General features: G+C 40.6%; 1 protein-coding gene across 5 annotated transcripts in view; it reads right to left on the bottom strand.

Moving 5' to 3' along the window:
• Positions 1-1128: 1128 nt before the first annotated feature.
• The window catches only part of LOC114647647 (cytosolic phospholipase A2 gamma-like), a 131815-nt gene continuing 112499 nt past the window's right edge, over positions 1129-20444 (bottom strand). Inside the window, exons 12-15 of one of the 5 annotated variants that reach the window (XM_051925412.1) lie at positions 18264-18371; positions 9628-9788; positions 8622-8778; positions 1132-1927 (exon numbers count right to left, since the gene is read on the bottom strand). In XM_051925412.1, coding sequence (XP_051781372.1) covers positions 1743-1927; positions 8622-8778; positions 9628-9788; positions 18264-18371 — 611 coding nt within the window. In that variant the 3' untranslated portion in view covers positions 1132-1742. Of the gene's footprint in view, positions 1928-8621; positions 8779-9627; positions 9789-18263; positions 18372-20444 lie in introns of all 5 variants that reach the window. The other 4 variants (XM_051925411.1, XM_051925414.1, XM_051925413.1 and 1 more) reach the window with 4 other exon arrangements.

Raw genomic sequence — 20444 nt, 5'->3', positions numbered from 1 at the left:
GCCAATCCCAGCCAACACAGGGCACAAGGCAGGGAACCAATCCCAGGCAGCGTGCCAACCCACCGCAGGTACACAAAAATATCGGCTAATATTACAAACAGCTACTTTATTTGAATTTCACATGCTGCATAAGACTGTTAAAGATAAATGGCAATGTCTTTCTGTACATTTTGCTGCTATTCGTTGTTCGAATCCGCAATGACAAGAAAATTCCATTTTAGCAGATACAAAGACGGCAGGTCTTTCTTTGTTACTCCCCTCTCTGCCCAAAGGGTAGATTTCGTAATCCAGGGCGTCGTAGGTCCAAAATAAGTAAATGCGTCCCGGATCCGACAACCTAGGCTAATCTCGTTGACAGCAAAAATGATAAGGAATATGCAGCTGGTTAAAAGTGATGAATCTTCAAGGAGACTGTTCATAGCAAAACACATTTGTACCATTCTCTGTTTATCACTATATAACGACCGTATTTTAGTAGTCTTAGAAACCGGTATATCCGTATTTCTTATATATGCAACGTGCTGACATGCACATGTATTACACATGTCTATATAGATACAGACGCTTACAATGTACGCTAGTAGGCAAATATCAAAAACCCGGCTACTGTTAGAGACCGGCTAATATTTGGCCGCGTCCCCTCTGAAGCCCGGCACTTTTTAGAGACCGGCGACAATAAGAGACTCTGCGTTTATTGGAGCATATATGGTATTACACATAGGAAGTAAAAATGTGAGGTTTAAATATGAGAAGGATTTAGGAGTCGTAGTGGACTCTAAGCTATCAACTTCCCAATAGTGTTCAGAAGCCATTAAGAAGGCTAAGAGACTGTCAGGTTATATAGCGCCTTGATGTGTGGAGTACAAGTCACAGGAGGTTCTGCTCAAGCTTTATAACACACTGGTGAGGCCTCATCTGGAGGCTTGTGGGCAGTTTTGGTCTCCAGGACATAGCAGCACAAAAAAAGGTCCAGAGAAGAGCAACTCGGCTGATTATGGTGGGCTACAGGGGGTGAATTGTGAAGAAAGATTAAAAGAGCTGAGCCTTTACAGTTTAAGCAAAGGAAGATTAAGAGGTGACCTGATAGAAGTGTTTAAAATTATTAAGGGAATCAGTACAGTGGATCAAGACTGTTATTTTAAAATGAGTTCATCAAGAACACGGGGGCACAGTTGGAAACTTGTTAAGGGTAAATTTCGCACATTCAGAAGTTTTTCTTTACACAAAGAATGATAGACACTTGGAATAAGCAACCAAGTACTGTGGTAGACAGTAAGACTTTAGAGACTTTCAAAACTCGACTTGATATTTTTTGGAAGAAATAAGTGGATAGGACTAGCGAGCTTTGTTGGGCTGAATGGCCTGTTCTCGTCTAGAGTGTTCTAATGTTCTAATGCCCTAAAGTCACCAATGTCTCCAGATTTCTTGCTCCTGTCCTGGGAAATGGAAGGCAGATAACCTGGGTGACCACTTTATTCTTTCTTTACATAGACATATTTAACAAATAAAATAGAGGGCACTACATGTGTTTTATATATGGAGATATAATTCAGTTTAGGACAAATATGACACAAACATAATGATGGATGTTGAAAATAGAGAGTGAAACTAACAGACTGAAATCAGAGAGCCTTTATGTTTATTTGACCACCCTGTCCCAAAACCTGTGACACCAAGACATTTCAGTACTGGAGGCGATGAGAGGAGTGTGACTGTGTTGTTATGGAGGGTCTGATGGATATTTAACATAGACAGCAACTTTCAGAGTTTTCTGGGATAGTTTCTTTTGCACATTTGTCGTTCTTGATTGCTGCCAATATTTTTTCCTTATTTCGTGTAACATTTTCTTTGGCTATCTTCAAAAGTTTGTCGATATCTTCTTGGGAGTATCCTGACTGTAAAGTAGAATAGTTGGAAATAGTTGCCTCTGAAAACAAGCACAAGATGTACAAGTGTTATTAAAAAGAAATAAAAGAACTTATAACTTCATACAAGCAGAATTATCATTGATTAATTATGTCTCCTTGTTAAATGCAATGAAGAGAAAAAATTAATTCCGGCCTTGAAATGGAAATTGACAATTAAATGTTACAGTAAAGTTCAGTTCATGGTGATTTTGGTAATTTTCCATTAATATTTACTGCATACATGGACCCCCATGAAACAACACACAATTAAATTTAACTTATAAGAGCATAAGGTAAGATATAATGAGAAAAAAACTATTCAGCCAAATGTATATTAATAAATCAATCCCTGTTCAGTAAATTAAAGCAATCCAAGGCTCAGGTGCTAGAAGGGGACATGGACAAAACTGACAATCAGAACCAATTTTTGATAGATTTTTCCACCCACTTCCCCCATCTTCCAATGACCAGTCTCCCCACACCATCCCTACTACATCAACAACTCCTACCACGTCAACTGGAATGGCCAGTTACAAGTCCACCTCAGACCATTAGTGCTGTTTGTCCATAACTGATGACCAAGTGAGAAGATGACGCACAAGAAAACCTGTGGGAACAGATGTCCAATCCTCGAGTTCTTAAAGCCTGTGATGACCAACTTTGTGTCACCTGCTCAGTCTGTCCCTAAGGCTACCAAAAGTGCATCTGCTGTGGAAAACATCCTGAATTGTTCCTCTTCCAAAGAAGGCAGGCACCTAATGACTACAGACCAGTGGCACTTACGTTTCACATTATGAAGACCTTTGAGAGACTGGTCCTGGACTATATGAGTCCTCTTGTGATAGACCGCCTGGACCACTGCAGTTTGCCAGTCAGACAAAGACTGAAGTGGAGGATGCAAATACCTGTCTACAAGGCCGGACAAAGCTGGCAGCACTGTGAGAATTATCTTTTTGATTTCTTTAGCGCCTTCAATACCATGCAGCCATCCCTGTTAAGGAGTAAACTCAGGGATGTGCAGATGGATAAGCGTGTGCTGTCCTGGATAATGGACTATTTGTCAGACAGACTGCAGTTTGTGAATGTATTTCTGATATAGAGCCACATAAAGAGCAGTCCTGTCTCATTTTCACTTCACCTTGTACGCCTTGGATCATACCTCATATCACTTGTAGAAGTTCTCATATGGTTCAGCACTAGTGGGATGCATAAGGGGATGAGACAGAGGAGTCATGGGGTGGTCTTTGAGAATCATCTGCAACTTAACATCAGCGAAACAAAGGGATTATTTACTACATTTTTCTGCCCCAAACAGTCTCTACACCCAGTCACAATTCAGGGAGTGAATGTAGAGAGAAAGTGAACTGCTACAAGTATTTGGGGTTGGCAGGTTGGACTGGTCTATTAACAAAAAGGAACAACAGGAGAAAAGCCAGAGCCACAGGCATAGTGAGATTTTTTTCAATTTCTTGATAAAATACATTAAAGCATTTATAGCATTATATGGTATAGATAAATTACAGATGTGGATCAATTTGTTGGTCCCCTTAAAGCACATTGAAAAAATGCTGTGTGCACCATGAAAGTTGTGAAATGAAATGCAATTTTCCCCTGTATACTTCCATGCCTTTGACATGTCATTGAGTAAAGCAAAGCAAGTTTGACAAGAGATCAAGTGTTGCATCTTCTACAAAGAGATTTTAAAATGGCCTGGACACATTTGTTGGGGCATCTAGAAAAGAGCCTAAATAATTGGATTTGAGTGATATTTCAAACTAGCTGTTTTCTTGAGTTCATATCACACATGTCTCCAATCATGCAATCAGTCATTCAGATTTAAGATTTAAGTGGGGAAAAAAGTTGTCATTCTGCTGTTTGGGGTTATTGTGTGTCCCACACTGAACATGGACCAGAGAAAGCAGAAGAGAGAGTTGCCTGAGGAGATTAGAAAGAAAATGACAGAAGTCAAGTCAAGTCAAGTTGGGGAACATGCACTGGTACAGTCCATTGCTGCACCCACTACACAACAAAACAGCTCAGGATCCCGGTTGGCAACCCCCTAGGCAGACATGAGGTCCAGTCCCACCCTCCGGAAATGACCATCTATCTGCTGCAGCCAGGTGTTACGTGGGTGACCCCTTGGCCTGGTCCAGCCACTCTGGTCCTCAACAATGAGGATCTTGCGAGCTGGATCACCCTCGGGGAAACGCGCCACATGGCCGTAGTGCCGTAACTGACGCTCCCTCACAATGCAGGTCATGTGCCTCATTCGGGACTCCATGAGCAACCGCTCATTCGACACAAAGTCAAACCAATGGTACCCAAGGATTTTCCGGAGAGACACAGTACCAAAGGAGTCCAGTCTTCATCTCAGGTCACTGGTTAGCATCCATGTCTCACAACCATATAGCAAGACAGGAAGCACCAGGACTCTAAAGACTTGGAAGAGTCACCAGCGACATGAATGTCACTGCCCAGGTCAGTAAACCTCTCGACAAGGTCAACACTCCCTCTGCAAACAGACACACCACTGATGGCCGTGTCCAAGAGGTCATTAAAGGCGTGGTTCTTTGGTTTTTATCAGAACCCTCGCAAGCCCAGACACTCAGACTCCTCACTCAGTCTCTCGAGCACCCCGATCAGAGCCTCCATTGACTCCGAGAAGATCACAGTATCGTTAGCAAAGTCAAGATCCGTAAATCTTTCTTCACCAACAGATGCCCCACAGCTGCTGGACCCCACGACCTTGCCCAATACTCAGTCCATACAAGCACTGTACAGAGTAGGAGCAGAACACACCCCTGACGGACCCCAGAATCAACTGGGAAAAACACAGAGGTCCTGCCTTCACTCTGCACAGCACTCACAGTACCAGTGTACAGGCCGGCCATGATATTCAGCAACCTCGTGGGGATCCCGTGAATCCTCAGGATGTCCCAAAGGGCAGCTCGATCAACTAAGTTGAACACTTTATGAAAATCAACAAAGGCTGCAAAGAAACTGCCGATATTTGCGTTTGCACTCCATGAGAACCCTCAGTGCCAGGATGCGGTTGATGGTAGACTTCTTAGGTGTAAAACCAGACTGTTCCGGTTGCTGGTAGGTGAGCAAGTGATCACGGATCCTATTGAGGACAACTCTAGCAAGGACCTTACCCAGCACCGAGAGCAGTGGTATCCTCCTGTAGTTGCTGCAATCCAGGCAATCACCCTTCCCTTTCCAGATAGGGACGACAAGTCCCGTTTTCCAGTCAGTTGGAATAATGCCAATCTCCCAAATGGAAGCAAAGTTTGCTTGCAATGCCAACAGGACAGCCTTACCACCAGTTTGGCGAAGTTCACCCCAGACACCACAGATCCCTGCAGCCTTTCCTCCCCTCAGCTGGTTCACCACCTGTGCAATCTCAGTGAGACTGCGGGGTCCACAGCTAATTGGAGAATCAGCCTCAAGAACCATGGGCCCAGAGATATCCAATGTCCTACCCGGAGATCAGCTTTGAACAACTGCTCAAAGTAGCCAGCCCAACGGGTCACAACTGCACTGTCATCCGTAAGGACCATTCCATCAGCCGGGTGTGTGTATTGCTTTTATTCCTCTGTAAGCAGGACGTGGGTTGCTAGACCACAGATGGTGTGTCACTTGCTCACAGATTCCTCTAACAAACGCCTCTTTATCTGCCCTCAGAGCCCTCACAGCCATCCCTCTCAGTTCCCGGTACAGACCAGAGTTGCTACTGAGCTGTGCACTGCGACTCCTCTCAATGATATCCAGGGTGCCCTGCGAGATGAAACACCTCCTTCTAGGAACACCGGTAACACCAACACAACCCTCAGCAACCTTCAGGGTCTTGTCACGAAGGTCTCCCACATCACATTAGGATCGGCAGTCGTACCCAAATCTGCAAGTTCCTCACGCAAACTGCATGCAAACTCATTAGAAACAGCCTGGTCTTGGAGTCTGGCCAAGTCCAGGCTCATTTTCCTAGTAGGTGGTAACCTGCTGGACCTCAGCTGGATCCTAAGAGTAACAACAACAAGTCTGTGTTCTTAATTCACAAACTGGGCACTTCTGTAGACCCTGCAGTTTTGCAAGAGCCTCCAGCGTCTGCCCACGAGGATGTGATCGATCTCCTTCACCGCACCACCAGTATTGGAGTACCAAGTTCAACGTGGTTCCGGGCACTGGAACCAGGATCCAGTGATTCGTAGCCCCTAAACTTTTGCAAAGTCAAGGAACATGGAGCCACTTTCACCACGGTCACCAGACCCATGAGGACTGAGACAATCCTCATAGCCAGTCCTGTCAGTGCCAGTGGCTGCATTGAAGTCACCCATGACCAGAGGAGTGTCGCCTTGTGGGCACCCATCAACTACCAAACATTATTAAAATTATTAAATAAATATTAAATAATGCATTAATCGCATTATTAAAATGACAGACAAGCACATTAAATGCAAAGACTAGAAGACCATCTCCAGAGCTTGATGTTCCTGTGATAACAGCTGCAAATATTATTAAGACATTTAAGGTCAATGGGACTGTAGTCAAACTCCCTGGGCAAGGCCTCAAGAGAAAAAATAACCTAAGAATGGGCAGAAGGACAGTGAGAATGGTAGACAAAAAGCCAAGGAAAACTTCTAAAAAGATATAAGCTGAACTCCAAGGTGAGGATCCATCATTGCTTTCTGAGTGTCAGTGGGCTCAATGGATGATAACCTCAGAGGACTCCACTGCTGAAAGTTAAGTCAAGTCAAGTTGGGGAGCATGCACTGGTACAGTGTGTTGCTGCACCCACCACATGACGAAAAAACTTGGGATCCCGGTTGGCAACCCCCCAGGCAGACACGTGGTCCAATCCCACCCTCCGGAAAAGACCATCTATCTGCTGCAGCCAGGTGTTACGTGGGTGACCCCTTGGCCTAGTCCAGCCACTCGGGTACCCAACAATGCGGATCTTACGAGCTGACTCACCTTTGGGTAAATGCGCCACATGGCCGTAGTGCCATAACTGACGCTCCTTCACATTGCAGTTAATGTGCCTCATTCGGGACTCCATGAGCAACACAAAGTCAAACCAACGGTACCCAAGGATTCTCCGGAGAGACACAGTACCAAAGAAGTCCAGTCTTCATCTTAGGTCACTGGATAGCGTCGATTTCTCGCAACCATTTAGCAAGACAGGAAGCACCAGGACTCTAAAGACTTGGACATTCATCCTTTTGCATAGATATCAGGAGCGCCACACACCCCTTTCCAATGACCTCATGACCCCCCCCCCCAGTGCTCTCCCAATCTGTCTACTGACTTCATAGGAAGAGTCACCAGAGACATGAATGTCACTGCCAAGGTAAGTAAACCTCTCAATGACGAGGTCGACACTCTCTCCGCAAACAGACACACTGCTGATGGCTGTGCCCAATAGGTCATTAAAAGCCTGAATGTTGGTTTTTATCAGGACACTCACAAGCCCAGACACTCAGACTCCTCGCTCAGTCTCTCGAGCGCCCCAATCAGAGCCTCCATTGACTCCGCGAAGATCACAGCATCGTCAGCCGCTGAAAGAAAGCCATAAAAAAGCCAATTTGGTAAAATGCATATTAGCGAGCTACAGTGCTTCTTGGAGAACTTTTTTCAGGGATGTTGTTAAAAACAAGGCCCATTAAAGCTCATTGCATCCTTCCTAATGTGGTTTTTGGTTATACAAAAATAAACTGTTGTTGTCCTTTGGATAAATGAGAGAAATGTAGAGCTTTACGGTAAGTCTAATCAGCTCTATGTCCACAGACAAAAAAATGAAGCTTTCAAATAAAAGAACACGATAGCAACTGTGAAACATGGAGGAGGCTCGGTTATGTTTTGAGTCTGTTTTGCTGTGTCTGGCATGGGGTGCTTTGAATCTGAACAGGGAACAATGAAACCTCAACACTATCAAGACATTGTGGAGCAAACAATAATGGCCAGTATCAGAAAAGTCTGTCTCAATCACAGGTCATGGATCCTCCAACAGGATAATGAGCCAAACACTCAACTAAAAGCACCCAAGAATTGCAAAGAACAAAACACTGGCTTTCTGTGAGCCACAATTTGAAATCTAGCAAACATCTATGGAAAGAACTGAGAAGTACAGTTTGGAGAAGGTCCCCTTCAAACTTGACATAGCTGAAGCAATTTGCTCAGAACAACTCGGCCAAACCACCTGTAGACTGGTCCCGTAGACAGGAAGTCTCACGGGGAGCTCCAAGAAATGCTCATGTGCAGTGATTGCATAGTCTAAAGGCTGTGCAATAAAGTATTAGGTGAAGGGTTCCATCAGTTTTGTCCCTGCCATTTTCATTTGTGTTTCATTTGTGTTATTATTTTAAATACTCTGAAGTAAAGTCTGATTTTTGTTAAAAACGGAATAAAAAACGATGGGTGATGATTACTTTCGTCACTTTCAAGCTGTGGGCTCTTCTTCTTTCATGGAGGGGTTCCAAAGATTTGTACACATCTATAAGTTTAATTAAATAATTTATTCTGTTAAAAGAAAAAAAAGTTTTTCCCCTCATGTTATTAAATCAAGTCATGATTGTGAGATTTGTTTGTCCCATGACTGCACAGCAGTTCCCCCTTTCCATAAACTTTTCATAACTTGTATCCCATGCTATTTTAGGAAATTCATAGTAACATATCGAGTTAAGTTATGCCTTCAAAACCAATGAACGTTCTACTTGCCATGCTTGTTAAACTCGTTGAATAGGGGCATGTGAATAACTGTTGGAGTCGAAGGGCCACTGTACACACTGCAGTCTTCAGGTTGCTCGTCTTTTGTGTCCACCGACGGAAAACGAAGATTATTTGCATCAGCAAAATCCTTAGCTAGTGTCAATGTCTAAAACAATATATAAAAAAAGAATAAATAAAAAGTTTATTCAAATGCATTATTCAATAATGTTTTTCTTTCACCTAAATTTATGACTGGATTATATGATCTGCTTTTTCAATTTAGGGTTGTTGAATTTAATGTTTATTGGGTGGAAGTTGAAAAAGGAAGACTGCAAGGTTGAGTTTTGGGAGGAGGTGAGACAGGCACTGGGTGGCAGTGAAGAGTCACCAGACAGCTGAGAAACTACAGCAGATGTAGTAAGGGTGACAGCAAGAAGGGTGCTTGGTGTGACATCTGGTAAGAGGAAGGAGGAAAAGGAAACCTGGTGGTGGAATGAGGAAATATAGAAGAGTATACAGAGGAAGAGGATGGCAACAAAGAAGTAGGATAGTCAGAGAGATGCAGAAAGTAGACAAGAGTAAATGGAGATAAGGCGCAAGGTGAAGGGAGGGGTGGCGAAGGCTAAAGAAAAGGCGTATGATCTCGCGGGTCTTTAAAATGTCTTCCGAGAGGATCACGTACCGTAGCCTTGCTTTTGCTTTGCTTTTCAGGATTTCCTTTTATAATAGAGAGATGGTACTATTATTATTATGCAGACGTGCACAGGAGCAACAGTTACACTAAAATCCAGAATAACTTGAGCCTATTGTAGCGCACAATAAAGCCAACATGCATGATTTTGGGGTGAATGGAAGAAGAAGGGCCAAAAATGAATAGATTTTAACATGGACAATGTGGCAAATCTAAAGATCCCTAATCGAGAGCAGTGCTATACTTCCTTCACATACTAAGAAGTATGATAGTTTCAGATGAATTTCTCTATAAAAATGAAAAACAAAATAATAATATTAATACCTCAAAAATATCTCCATCACTGTAGTCCAATGAAATGATCACGTCCACTTTCCGCTTTGGATGTAGCATCAGAGGGTAGGCACAGTTTATAGCTAAACCAGCATCAACAAGAGACACAAACTCCTTCTCTATCATATTATCTATGTTTTTCAAGTTTTTATCTGGAATGAATAAATGATGATAAATAATTCATTAATGTATAAAAAAAGAGTTCTTCTACTTAGATTTAGCTGGTTAATACAGTATATTGTCAAATATTTGACATTAAGGTGGCCAAAACCACGTTGCAAGTAGTCCCATTTAGCAGATGAATTACTAAAACCTTTTATTATTTATTACAAAAAGTGACATTATTAAATACCTCTGAATGAAAGAGTGCTGTCAATTTAAAGGAATTATCCATCCAAAAAATATTATTTTTATTTGTTACATACCCTGTAGATACTTCTGGAAAAATCAGTGCACATCATAAACAAAAGATGCATTCCCATAAGACTGACCTTTGAACTGAAAATTCATTAGTCAAGAGTCCTGTCTTCCGTTCAGAAGTACAGAATTATGGGAATACATTTCCTGTTGCTGATTTTTCCTGAAGTATCTATGAATATACATAAATTGGACACTATAAACATAAAATAATTACAATAAACTTATAGAGAATACCTTAAAGTAGACAAAAGAGACATAAAAGAAACAAAAAAGGGATCAGGGAACACAATCAGGCAGATTTCTCTATGGATTTTTGCCATTGCATCACATTTGGTCACCTTTAGCTTGTATTATATCATAAACTTTTTTTTATCTTTGTTCTCCATGAAAATACAACATAAAAAAAAAAAAAACATACACACACACACACATATATATATATATATATATATATACACATATATACACATATATATAGTGGTGGTCAGCTGGGGGCTGTGCCCAGTTGCAACACCTGGACGGATCAGGAGAGGGACTGTGCCTCCCTAGGACCACGAGAGGGCAGCTGACCTGCCTGGTTTGGGGGCCACAGGGTCTGATCATAGAAGCTAAACCGTGTAAGGGCCTGTGGCCACTGCCAGGGGGCGCCCAGACGATTGTGGAGCCTCAGACGATAGCACTTCCCCAACACCTGTTTATTATAATTATTGTGTGGAAGAATATATGCTCAATTTGTATGTGTCTATTCAGGGATTATATTTGTTCTGTGAACTTTTAAATTGTATTAATAGGAATATATATGTCATTGTTTAACAATAAGTAATGGACTGGGTTTCATGTATGTTAAATGGTTTCACACTTGTAATTTTCTTTAAGTTGTAACCAAATCTGTATCTATATATGTACTTTTTAACTATATCTTATTTATAAAAATATTTCCACAGGGGGTCAGTAGAGGTCTGTGAAGGCAGTTACTGATAAGACAATTAATAATCTCTGTAAGCAAAAACTGATAATTGTTTGCTATCTAAGGGTCATCAGACCTGAGCTAACTCGCGTTGGTATGAACTAAGCAGGTTACACATTGAGTGATAGAATGGTCAAGAGGTGGGTGGTGGTTAGGTGAGGGTGGTGTGGTGGCTCTGAGGTTAGGGATCTGCACTGGCAATCAGAAGGTTGCTGGTTCGAATCCCATAAGATGCCAAAAAGGACTCTGCTCTGTTGGGCCCTTGAGCAAGGAAGGCACTTAACCTGCAATTGCTGAGCACTCTGAATAGTGAGAAAAGCGCTATATAAATGCAAAGATTATTATTGTTAGGATTTTTAAGCTATAAAAGTGCAGACTGCTTTAATATTATTAAATTATTTAATAATATTCAAAACTTTAATGTAAAGTTCTAGATTAGCATTAATGCTATTAAATACCTTCTTTTGTTAAATAAAAATATTGTGGCTTATTTTCTTTTCACAGTTGTGTTAGGTGCACCATGCTATGTCACATTAGATGTGTTCCTGAGCTTAGGCACATTTTCCTTTTTATCTTTGTTTTTTATATTTTTTAATTATTATTTTTTGTATATTCCTACATCTTTTTTGTTAATATTGTTAGTTTCATTTATTATTCAGTATTTATATATTGCGTTTTTAAGTGTGTAAATGTTCCTTGAATTCTGTTGTTAGAACCCTGAGAAGTGGAGCCCCCATGATGTCACCTCTAAATGATCACCCTCCACCTTCTGGCAGAGGAGGCAGATTCACCCAGGGTGTCAATGAGTTTTGATGGAGATTAAATTTTAAGTATTGTTTTCAATTGATTTTCTGGTTTTGTGGAGATTTTGCTTCTGTTCTTATTTTTTGTTTCTTGGATTTCCAGTTGGGACTTGTTTGCTCTGGTTTACCATTTCAGGCAAACACTTATTGCTTTGTTTTACCACTTTTTCTTTAAAATTCTGATAAATGTCCTGAATTTATAAAGTATCCTTGCTGATCTTGTCTTATTAAGCCAGAGGCTGATGATTATCATCTCCCTTATAAGTTATGGACATCTTAATGTATAATTTGAACATTAAAATCCGGGGCCCCATTTTAGGTTGGTGCAAGGCAAAGCCTATCTGGGGTGTTTGTGTGCTGGTTGGCTGAGGTAAGGCTATCTCTAGGTAGGCCTGAGAAGGTCCTGGCTGTGTTTTTGGAAGCTTTACACTCTTTCACAATGTTTGTGTCACCGGTTCACAACATCATCCATGGCTGATATCACAGAGTGTTCTGCATGCCATGCATTGATATGTCACACGTGTTGTTATAATATGCATACACATGTGCATATCAGAAAGTCAAATGTGCTGTCAATAACGTGAGACTGTTAGTTTCACTACTTTTCAGACTAGAAAGATTTAAACAGGTGCTTGCTCGTTATTACTGAGTAAGTTATACCTTGTCAGGATCCTCTTAATATACAGCCCTGTGTTATTTTAATTAACTTTTTTAGTTATTATTATTGTATTATCTTTGTGATACAATTTTATACATTATTTTTCACCTTATTGTTGATGTCAGTGACACCCTTTACCTATCCAGTGGGCTATCAGTGACACAACGTGAGATGTTTACCGTTTCTCTCCAAAATACTAGAAAAAGTAGTCACCAGTCAGCTTCAGTCACACCTTATGCATTACAATTTATTTGAGAAATTCCAGTCTGGTTTCCGCACTGGTCATAGTACAGAAATGGCACTAACGCGGGTTGTAAACGAAATTCTGATATCCTCTGATGAAGGAAACTCAACTGTAATTATGTTGTTAGACTTAAGTGCAGTATATGACACCATCGACCATTCTATTTACTGCACAGAATAGAAAATGATGTTGGGCTCACAGGCACCGTGCTCGCTTGGTTTAGTTCTTACTATCAAATCGATTCCAATATGTACAGAAATATGCTGACAGTACTCCATCATTATACACAGAAGTTCAATATGGTGTCTCGCAGGGCTCAGTACTGGACCCTTTACTGTTTTCACTTTACAGGCTTCCACTGGGATCTCTCATTAGGAATCATAATGTTAATTTTCACTCGTATGAAGATGACACCCAGTTATACCTTTCTTTTAGATCAAATGAAGTTTCTCCGATGTTGTCTTTAATTTGTTGTATTAGTGAATTAAAGGAGTGGATGAATGAGAACTACTTGTCTTAAACACAGACAAAACAGAGATGTTAATTGTTGGAGGGAATGACGCTGATCACAAACAATATTTTGTCATCATTTAACTCAGTTGGAATCCAATAATTTTACTGAATCAGCCCTCAATCTAGGAATTATCTTTGACTCTAGCATGTCATTTAAAGCGCTAATTACAAAGTTGTCCAAATCATGTTTCTCCCATCTTAAAATGTTAGGAAATTAAGGCGCTTTCTAAATAAACAGGATTCTGAGAAAATAATTCATGCATTTATTTCTAGTAGGATTGACTATTGCAATGCGGTGTTCACTGGCTGTTCAAACTGATTCTCTATACAGCCTCCAGTTAATACAAAATGCGGCTGCAAAAATTATTACAAGAAACAAGAAAAATATGAACACATAACTCCAGTTCTTAAATCCTTACACTGGCTCCCGGTTAAGTTTAGGGCAGATTTCAAAATCCTCCTTTTAACATATAAAGCATTAAATGGCCAAGGTCGGCTTACTTGTCTGAACTTACCATGACTTACAAACCAGAGCGCACATTAATATCTCAAGATGCCGGTCTGTTTATGGTTCCACGGATTAATAAAATAACAGTGGGAGGTCGAGCTTTTAGTTACAGGCCCCTAAACTGTGGAATGGTCTGCCTGTTACTATAAGAGATGCCCCTTCGGTCTCAGCTTTTTAAATCCCAGCAGTTTAGCTCACCCTGACTAGAGCTGCTGATTAACTGTGCAGACTGCATCTCTGTTGTTAGTCATTAGCACTAAAAAATAAGTAACATGATAGTTATAATTGGATACTAACCCCTCACCTATTCTGTTTCTCTTCTTGGTACTCAAAATGTGGCACTTGGTGCCACGGCCCACCTGTCAAGTTGATTTGCCTGCATAAGGTAAAGTCATCCCTGATGGAAGATTGCAGGAATCATGGGAAAGAGGGGTCCTTTCATCGGATTGGCTGGCCCAGCGCTGTTTCAACCATGGAATGGAAAAAATGGGGGAGGCAGCTAAATGGATGAGGTCTCCAGGACTCTAAACATATCCAAATCTTATTTTGTGATATCATCTACTGTTAAATTCTGTTCTTCTAAAATTTTTATTTTTATACTGTATTGAGGATTTTTTCTGTTCTGTGTATTGTATTGTATTGACCCCCTTCTTTTGACACCCACTGCACACCCAACCTACCTGGAAAGGGGTCTCTCTTTGAACTGCCTTTCCCAAGGTTTCTTCCATTTTTCCCTACAAGGTTTTTTTTTGGGAGTTTTTCCTTGTCTTCTTAGAAAGTCAAGGCTGGGGGGCTGTCAAGAGACAGGGCCTGTTAAAGCCCATTGTGGTACTTCTTGTGTGATTTTGGGCTATACAAAAATAAATTGTATTGTATTGTATTGTATGTTATTCACGCTACAATTATACAATTGACATCTACATCACAGGGGATACTGTTGAAAGGGTGAGCAGCTGACAAACTGAACTGGGCACAACACATTTCGGCACTTGTCAAGAGGGCTCACTAGCATTTCTACTTGTTCAGAAGTATGGGGGCAACTTAGATTTCTCAATTTGTTCTCAGAAAATTCTATAATGGCACAGTGAAATCCATTCTCACTTGTCTCATCATACTGGTACTGTGCTAAAGAGAGAAACACCCTGCAGAGGGTGGCAAAGGTGGCATATAATATGACCAACTCTTAGCTGCGTTTGGTTCCTCACATACATGAAACTCACCAACTGAGGAAGGCAAAGGAGGACTATATAAGAGCTCAAGCCATCCTGCACAGATGCTGTTCTCACTCATCCTACTCATTGGCACTTGCAGCAGGTTGATTCATAGACAATTTCTACGCCTCACAGTCATAAGGTATGTATGAACAGTCCAATCATATATTCCATATGCGTATGTATTTGTAAGTTGAATTGTATTTGCGGAGGTGCTGTACCTGAAACATTACGACTGCTATATGGTGCGAGACATGGACGCTATCCAGCGACCTGAGACGAAGACTGCAACTCCTTTTGGTACTGTTACTCTCTGGAAAATCCTTGCGGTACCGATGGTTTTGACTCTTGTGTTGCTCATGGTGACATTACCTGTATTGTGAGGCTGCATCAGTTACCGGCCACTACAGCCATGTGCCACGATTTCCGCTGAGGGTGATCCGGCTCGTAAAGATCCTCATTGATTGAGGACCTGAGTGGCTGGACCAGGCCAAGGGGTCGCCCACGTAACCCCTGCTGCGGCAAGATAGAGGGTCATTTCCGGAGGATGGGACTGGACCGCGTGTCTGCCTGGGGGGTTGCCAACCGGGATCCCAAGTGTGTTTCATCGTGTAGTGGGTGAGACAACATACTGTACCAGTGCATGCTCTCCAACTTGACTTGACTTGACTTGGAGCTACCATAGTTGAATTAAGATATTTGATAGCACTCTAAGCTGCTTTCTGAGTGTTAGAGAGAGCAAAGTTGTAAGAGAGGAAGAGTGAGAGAGACACAAGAGCAGCGTTTTGTTATAGTCTTTTGTACAGAAGCCACATTTTATGGTGAATTAATTTTAAAAAAATACAAAGTTCTAAGGAGGAACGTCAGTGTGAGGACAGATGTCAAACTATGCAACTCATAAATCTGAACGTTAGTAAGACAGTGATTCCACAGCTTCTGTTCCTGGCAACTCTTTTTCCCAATTAATAACAGTATTAGCATTAATACAAGTAGTTGTAAGAGCCATTTGCTAGTTATTTAAGTTATATTAATGTTTACTAAATATTAGTTTATAATCTATGGGAGGTTCCTATAATCCCCATAAATTGAATTGAATTGGTATATTCTAACTATTTCTAGCCTCTCTGACTAAACATTATTCTCAGTTAGTGATCAGCCTTGCCAGGTGTAAGACGTAGAGGGCACATGATTTTAAACTGTGCCTTGCATGCCCTGCATGTTTTGTGTGCCAAGTGACATGAAAGACAAAGCACTGGATTGTAAGTGCTATGCCGTATGTTTAAAACGTACAGAAGAAGAAGAAGTAAAGAATCTTTAAACATAGAAACAACTAAAGTTTTACAAGAAAAGCTAAGTTTAGAGAAGATAGCATTTTTTTCTAATTTTTTGCCTTTTACTCTACGTGTGTAATAACCTTTTGTCTTTATTCTTGTGTGGTTTGTTTGCTTTGAATTTTCACTAAATATTTTAAAACAAACTTTTAGACTGAGAGATTTCTCTCGGCACACATGTTACCCGTGCTTGAACTCGCATTACACGCCTGTGGCTACAGTAGTCATGAGTAGTAAGTCTGATATGTCCAGCACGTGACTTTCCCCGAAGCACCCATTGTGTCATCAGAAAGTTTCTGAATATAAAATACAATACAAAACAATTTATTTTTGAATAGCCCAAAATCACACAAGGATTGCCGCAATGGGCTTTAACAAGCATCTGCCTCTTGACAGCCCCCCAGCCTTCACTCTCTAAGAAGACAAAGAAAAAAAGGAAGTGAAAAAAAGGAAGAAACCTCAGGAAAGGCAGTTTAAAGAGAAAACCCTTTCCAGGTAGGCTATGCGTACAATGGGTATCAAAAAAAGGGGGTCAATACAACACAATGCACAGAACAGAACACAAGTAATACTCAATACTAGGACTGAATATGAATATGGTGTGATTTTGTTGTACCTAACGGTTGAGGTGTACGTGATGAAAAGAAAGGAGCCAATACTGTACCCGGTGGGCCCTGGTGTTGTATATAAATATGTCCAACATGCAGGACTGTCATTTTATAAATTGTGGTTCTGCTGATTTCAGGTAGCAAAAGATATCATGGATGCATCTTCTTGTGCAATGCATTCTTCCTCAAAAACATATGCCATTATCCAAGTGGTCCTTAGTATAGTATAGCATAGCATAGCATAGTATAGTAAAGCAGTGTTTCCCAACCTCGGTCCTGGGGGCACACTGTGCTGCAGGTTTTTGTTCCAACCAGATTCCTAATCAGTGACAACACCTGATAGCACTCATCTCATTTAATTAGCTGGGATTATTATTTTTTTTATTCTACATTCAAGAAAAGCAGAGCAGAATGATTTTTTACATTTATAGACTTCTTCTCTTTTGCTATAGATTTAAATACTTAAACTGTCTTTTGTTGATTTCATTATATTTTGCTCTTTCTCTGTGCAGTTTTTCCCCCTTCGTTGTATCTTATTAATGACAAATAAAAATGAGTAGAGCAGACTTGCTGGCAAAACAACACTTGAATCATCAAAGGCTGCAACTACTTTACTGTCAGACTCACTAATTAGTAAATAATGGATTATTAAACAATTAAAACACCTAGAAATGTAGAATGAAAAAAAGAATACATTATTTCCCATATAACTGTTTGGTACATTTTAAAATATATATAAAATAAATATTGTCGCTAGAGCGCCTGGGACAATGGCGGGGTACTAACCTCTCTGTCTTTATTTTCTCAGAAAAGACGAAGCATCGCCAGCATAATCGCACCGGACGACTCCAAGAAGCTACAACACTTCTGGGTCCCTTTCTTTCCTCTCGTCCCCCTTTGATGACGTCAGCTACCACTCCACCCACCACGCTTTCCCAATATCCCACTGTTTTGATTTCCGGTCCATCTCCAAAATTGTTCGTTCACCTGCCCTTCTATGTCTGATGATTTATAATAATTATTTTGACCTTATTTACAGTATACAGGGCCTAAAAACCCCAAATGTTTATGAGTCGTGTGCTCTCTTTTTCTACAATATATATATATATATTTTTTTTTACCAAACGTATTTTTCTAATTTCTATATTGTTCCCAAAACACAGAACTTGGGAAATAACACATCACTTAATTAGCCCAGGAGTCCAATTAAAAACAGAAGCAGGTGGGAACAAAAAACCTGCAGCCACAATGTACCCCCAGGACTGAGGTTGGGAAACACTGTAGTATAGTATAGTATAGTATAGTATAGTATAGTATAGTATAGTATAGTATAGTATAGTAACAAGTGGAAACAATTTCCTTACCTTGTTTTTTGAACCACTGGCAGCCATGAAGGTAGTTGTAACTCGTTCCAAACTTCCAGTTCAACAAGGCGTCTTTTGTCTTGTTTAAGAATTGTGAAAACTCATTAACTGGAAAGTCACAATGGTAAAAAATAAATAAATATAAAATGAAAGCAACAGGGTAAATAAATTACAAAAGGCAACACTGCCTTCCCAATAACATTTGGCCATCAGTTTGTTCATTTTGCTCTCTGGACACCAGTGGTCAGCTCTGACAGAAAGCAGCATGTCAGCAGATTTTGCTGTTCTTGGCAGACCGGGGCAGACCCTGATGCGTACATCGGCACATGTTGGAGTGACGATTATATGGCTGAGAATGTGGGGTGGTTGCCTAGGAAGTGTATAATGTTTATTGAGGATATTATTTTTACCAAACCTCAATACTTAGAAAAGGTGGGACGCATGTAGACTACTAATACAAACTGGGCGGCTGTGATTTTTAATTCTTTTTATCGTGGATATTAAACTGAAAACAGTTATAAAATGACAAGAATGCAATGCTATCCCAATATAAATGTATTATTTTATTTGTAAATACATGCTTATTCCAAATTTTGGTACTTCTAACACAAAAGAATACGGCACTGTCAGACGATAAATGTTCTGGAATGTTTAAGAAACACCCTTACACAGGTTCTTGGATACAAAAGTAGCATCCATTAAAGGCCCAGTTGTTTGTGATCAAGGACGGGTTTAGGGTCACCAGTCTAAAAACCTGATTGATTGAATAATGTAAAACGTCAAAGAACAACCCTGCTCAATGGTCAGAATTAAGGGCTTTCACCCTGAAGAGCAGAAGTGTCAAACTTGGATCCCTGGGGGGCTGCTATGGATTCAGGTTTTCATTTCAGCCACTTTCTTTATTACTAACCAGTTACTGATCCTAGGTAGAAACATACTGTGTTTCCTTAATTTCAATTGACTTGCATTTTCATTGTTTTACTTTTTTACTTATCAAGCAGCCAAACAATAATGAATGCACAGTGAGCCAAAAGATGAACTGTGTCTATTATACAATATTCTGTCTTAATTAATATCTGAAATGAAAAACAAAATGAAGGATTGAGAGATATTAATCTGCTGTAGTCCCCAAAGCATTTGGATGGTGATCTCTGAATAAAAGGGCAGCACAGTGGCACAGTGCTAGCGCTGCTGCCTCACAGTAAGGAGACTATGGTTCTCCCTAAATGGAATTTGCACGTCCTCCCTGTGTCTGTGTGTTTCCTCTGGCTTCTTCTCACAACCCAGATACATGCAGAATAGCTTGATTGGCAACTCTAAATTGGCCAGAGTGTTTGTTGTGTCTGAGTGTGTTCACCCTGTGATAGACTGTGGTGCCCTTTACAGAGATTGTTCCTGCCTTGCTTCTTAGTGTTACTGGGATAGGTATCTATCTATCTACAGTCATATGAAGAAGTTTGGGAACCCCTCTTAATTCTTTGGATTTTGTTATCATTGGCTGAGCTTTCAAAGTAGAAACTTCCTTTTAATATACGACATGCCTTATGGAAACAGTAGTATTTCAGCAGTGACATTAAGTTATTGGATTAAAGAAAATATGCAATATGCATCATAACAAAATTACACAGGTGCATAAATTGGGCACCCCAATAGAGATATGACATCTATGCTTAGTTGAGCCTCCTTTACAAATATAACAGCCTCTAGACGATGTCCTCCTATAGACTTTGATGAGTGTCTGGATTCTGGATGGAGGATTTTCTGACCATACTTCATACAAAATCTCTCCATTCAGTTCAATATGATGGCTGCCGAGCATGGGCAGCCTGCTTCAAATCATCCCATAGATATTCAATGATATTCAAGTCAGGGGGCTGTGACGCCCATTCCAGAACATTGTACTTCTCCCTCTGTATGAATGCCTTTGTAGATTTCGAACTGTATTTGGGTCATTGTCTTGTTGGAATATCCAACCCCTGCGTAACTTCAACTTTGTGACTGATGTTAGAACATTATCCTGAAGAATTTGTTGATATTGTGTTGAATTCATCTGACCCTCGACTTTAACAAGGGCATGATGGAACCTCCACCAAATTTGACAGTAGGTAGCAGGTGTTTTTCTTGGAATGCGGTGTTCTTCCGCAATGCAAAGCGCTTTTTGTTCTGACCAAATAACTAAAT

Source organism: Erpetoichthys calabaricus, chromosome 3 (assembly GCF_900747795.2).
Source record: "Erpetoichthys calabaricus chromosome 3, fErpCal1.3, whole genome shotgun sequence".
NCBI lineage: Eukaryota > Metazoa > Chordata > Cladistia > Polypteriformes > Polypteridae > Erpetoichthys > Erpetoichthys calabaricus.
The sequence above is the reverse complement of the archived record's forward strand: the minus strand, read 5'-3'. Positions and strand labels throughout refer to the sequence as shown.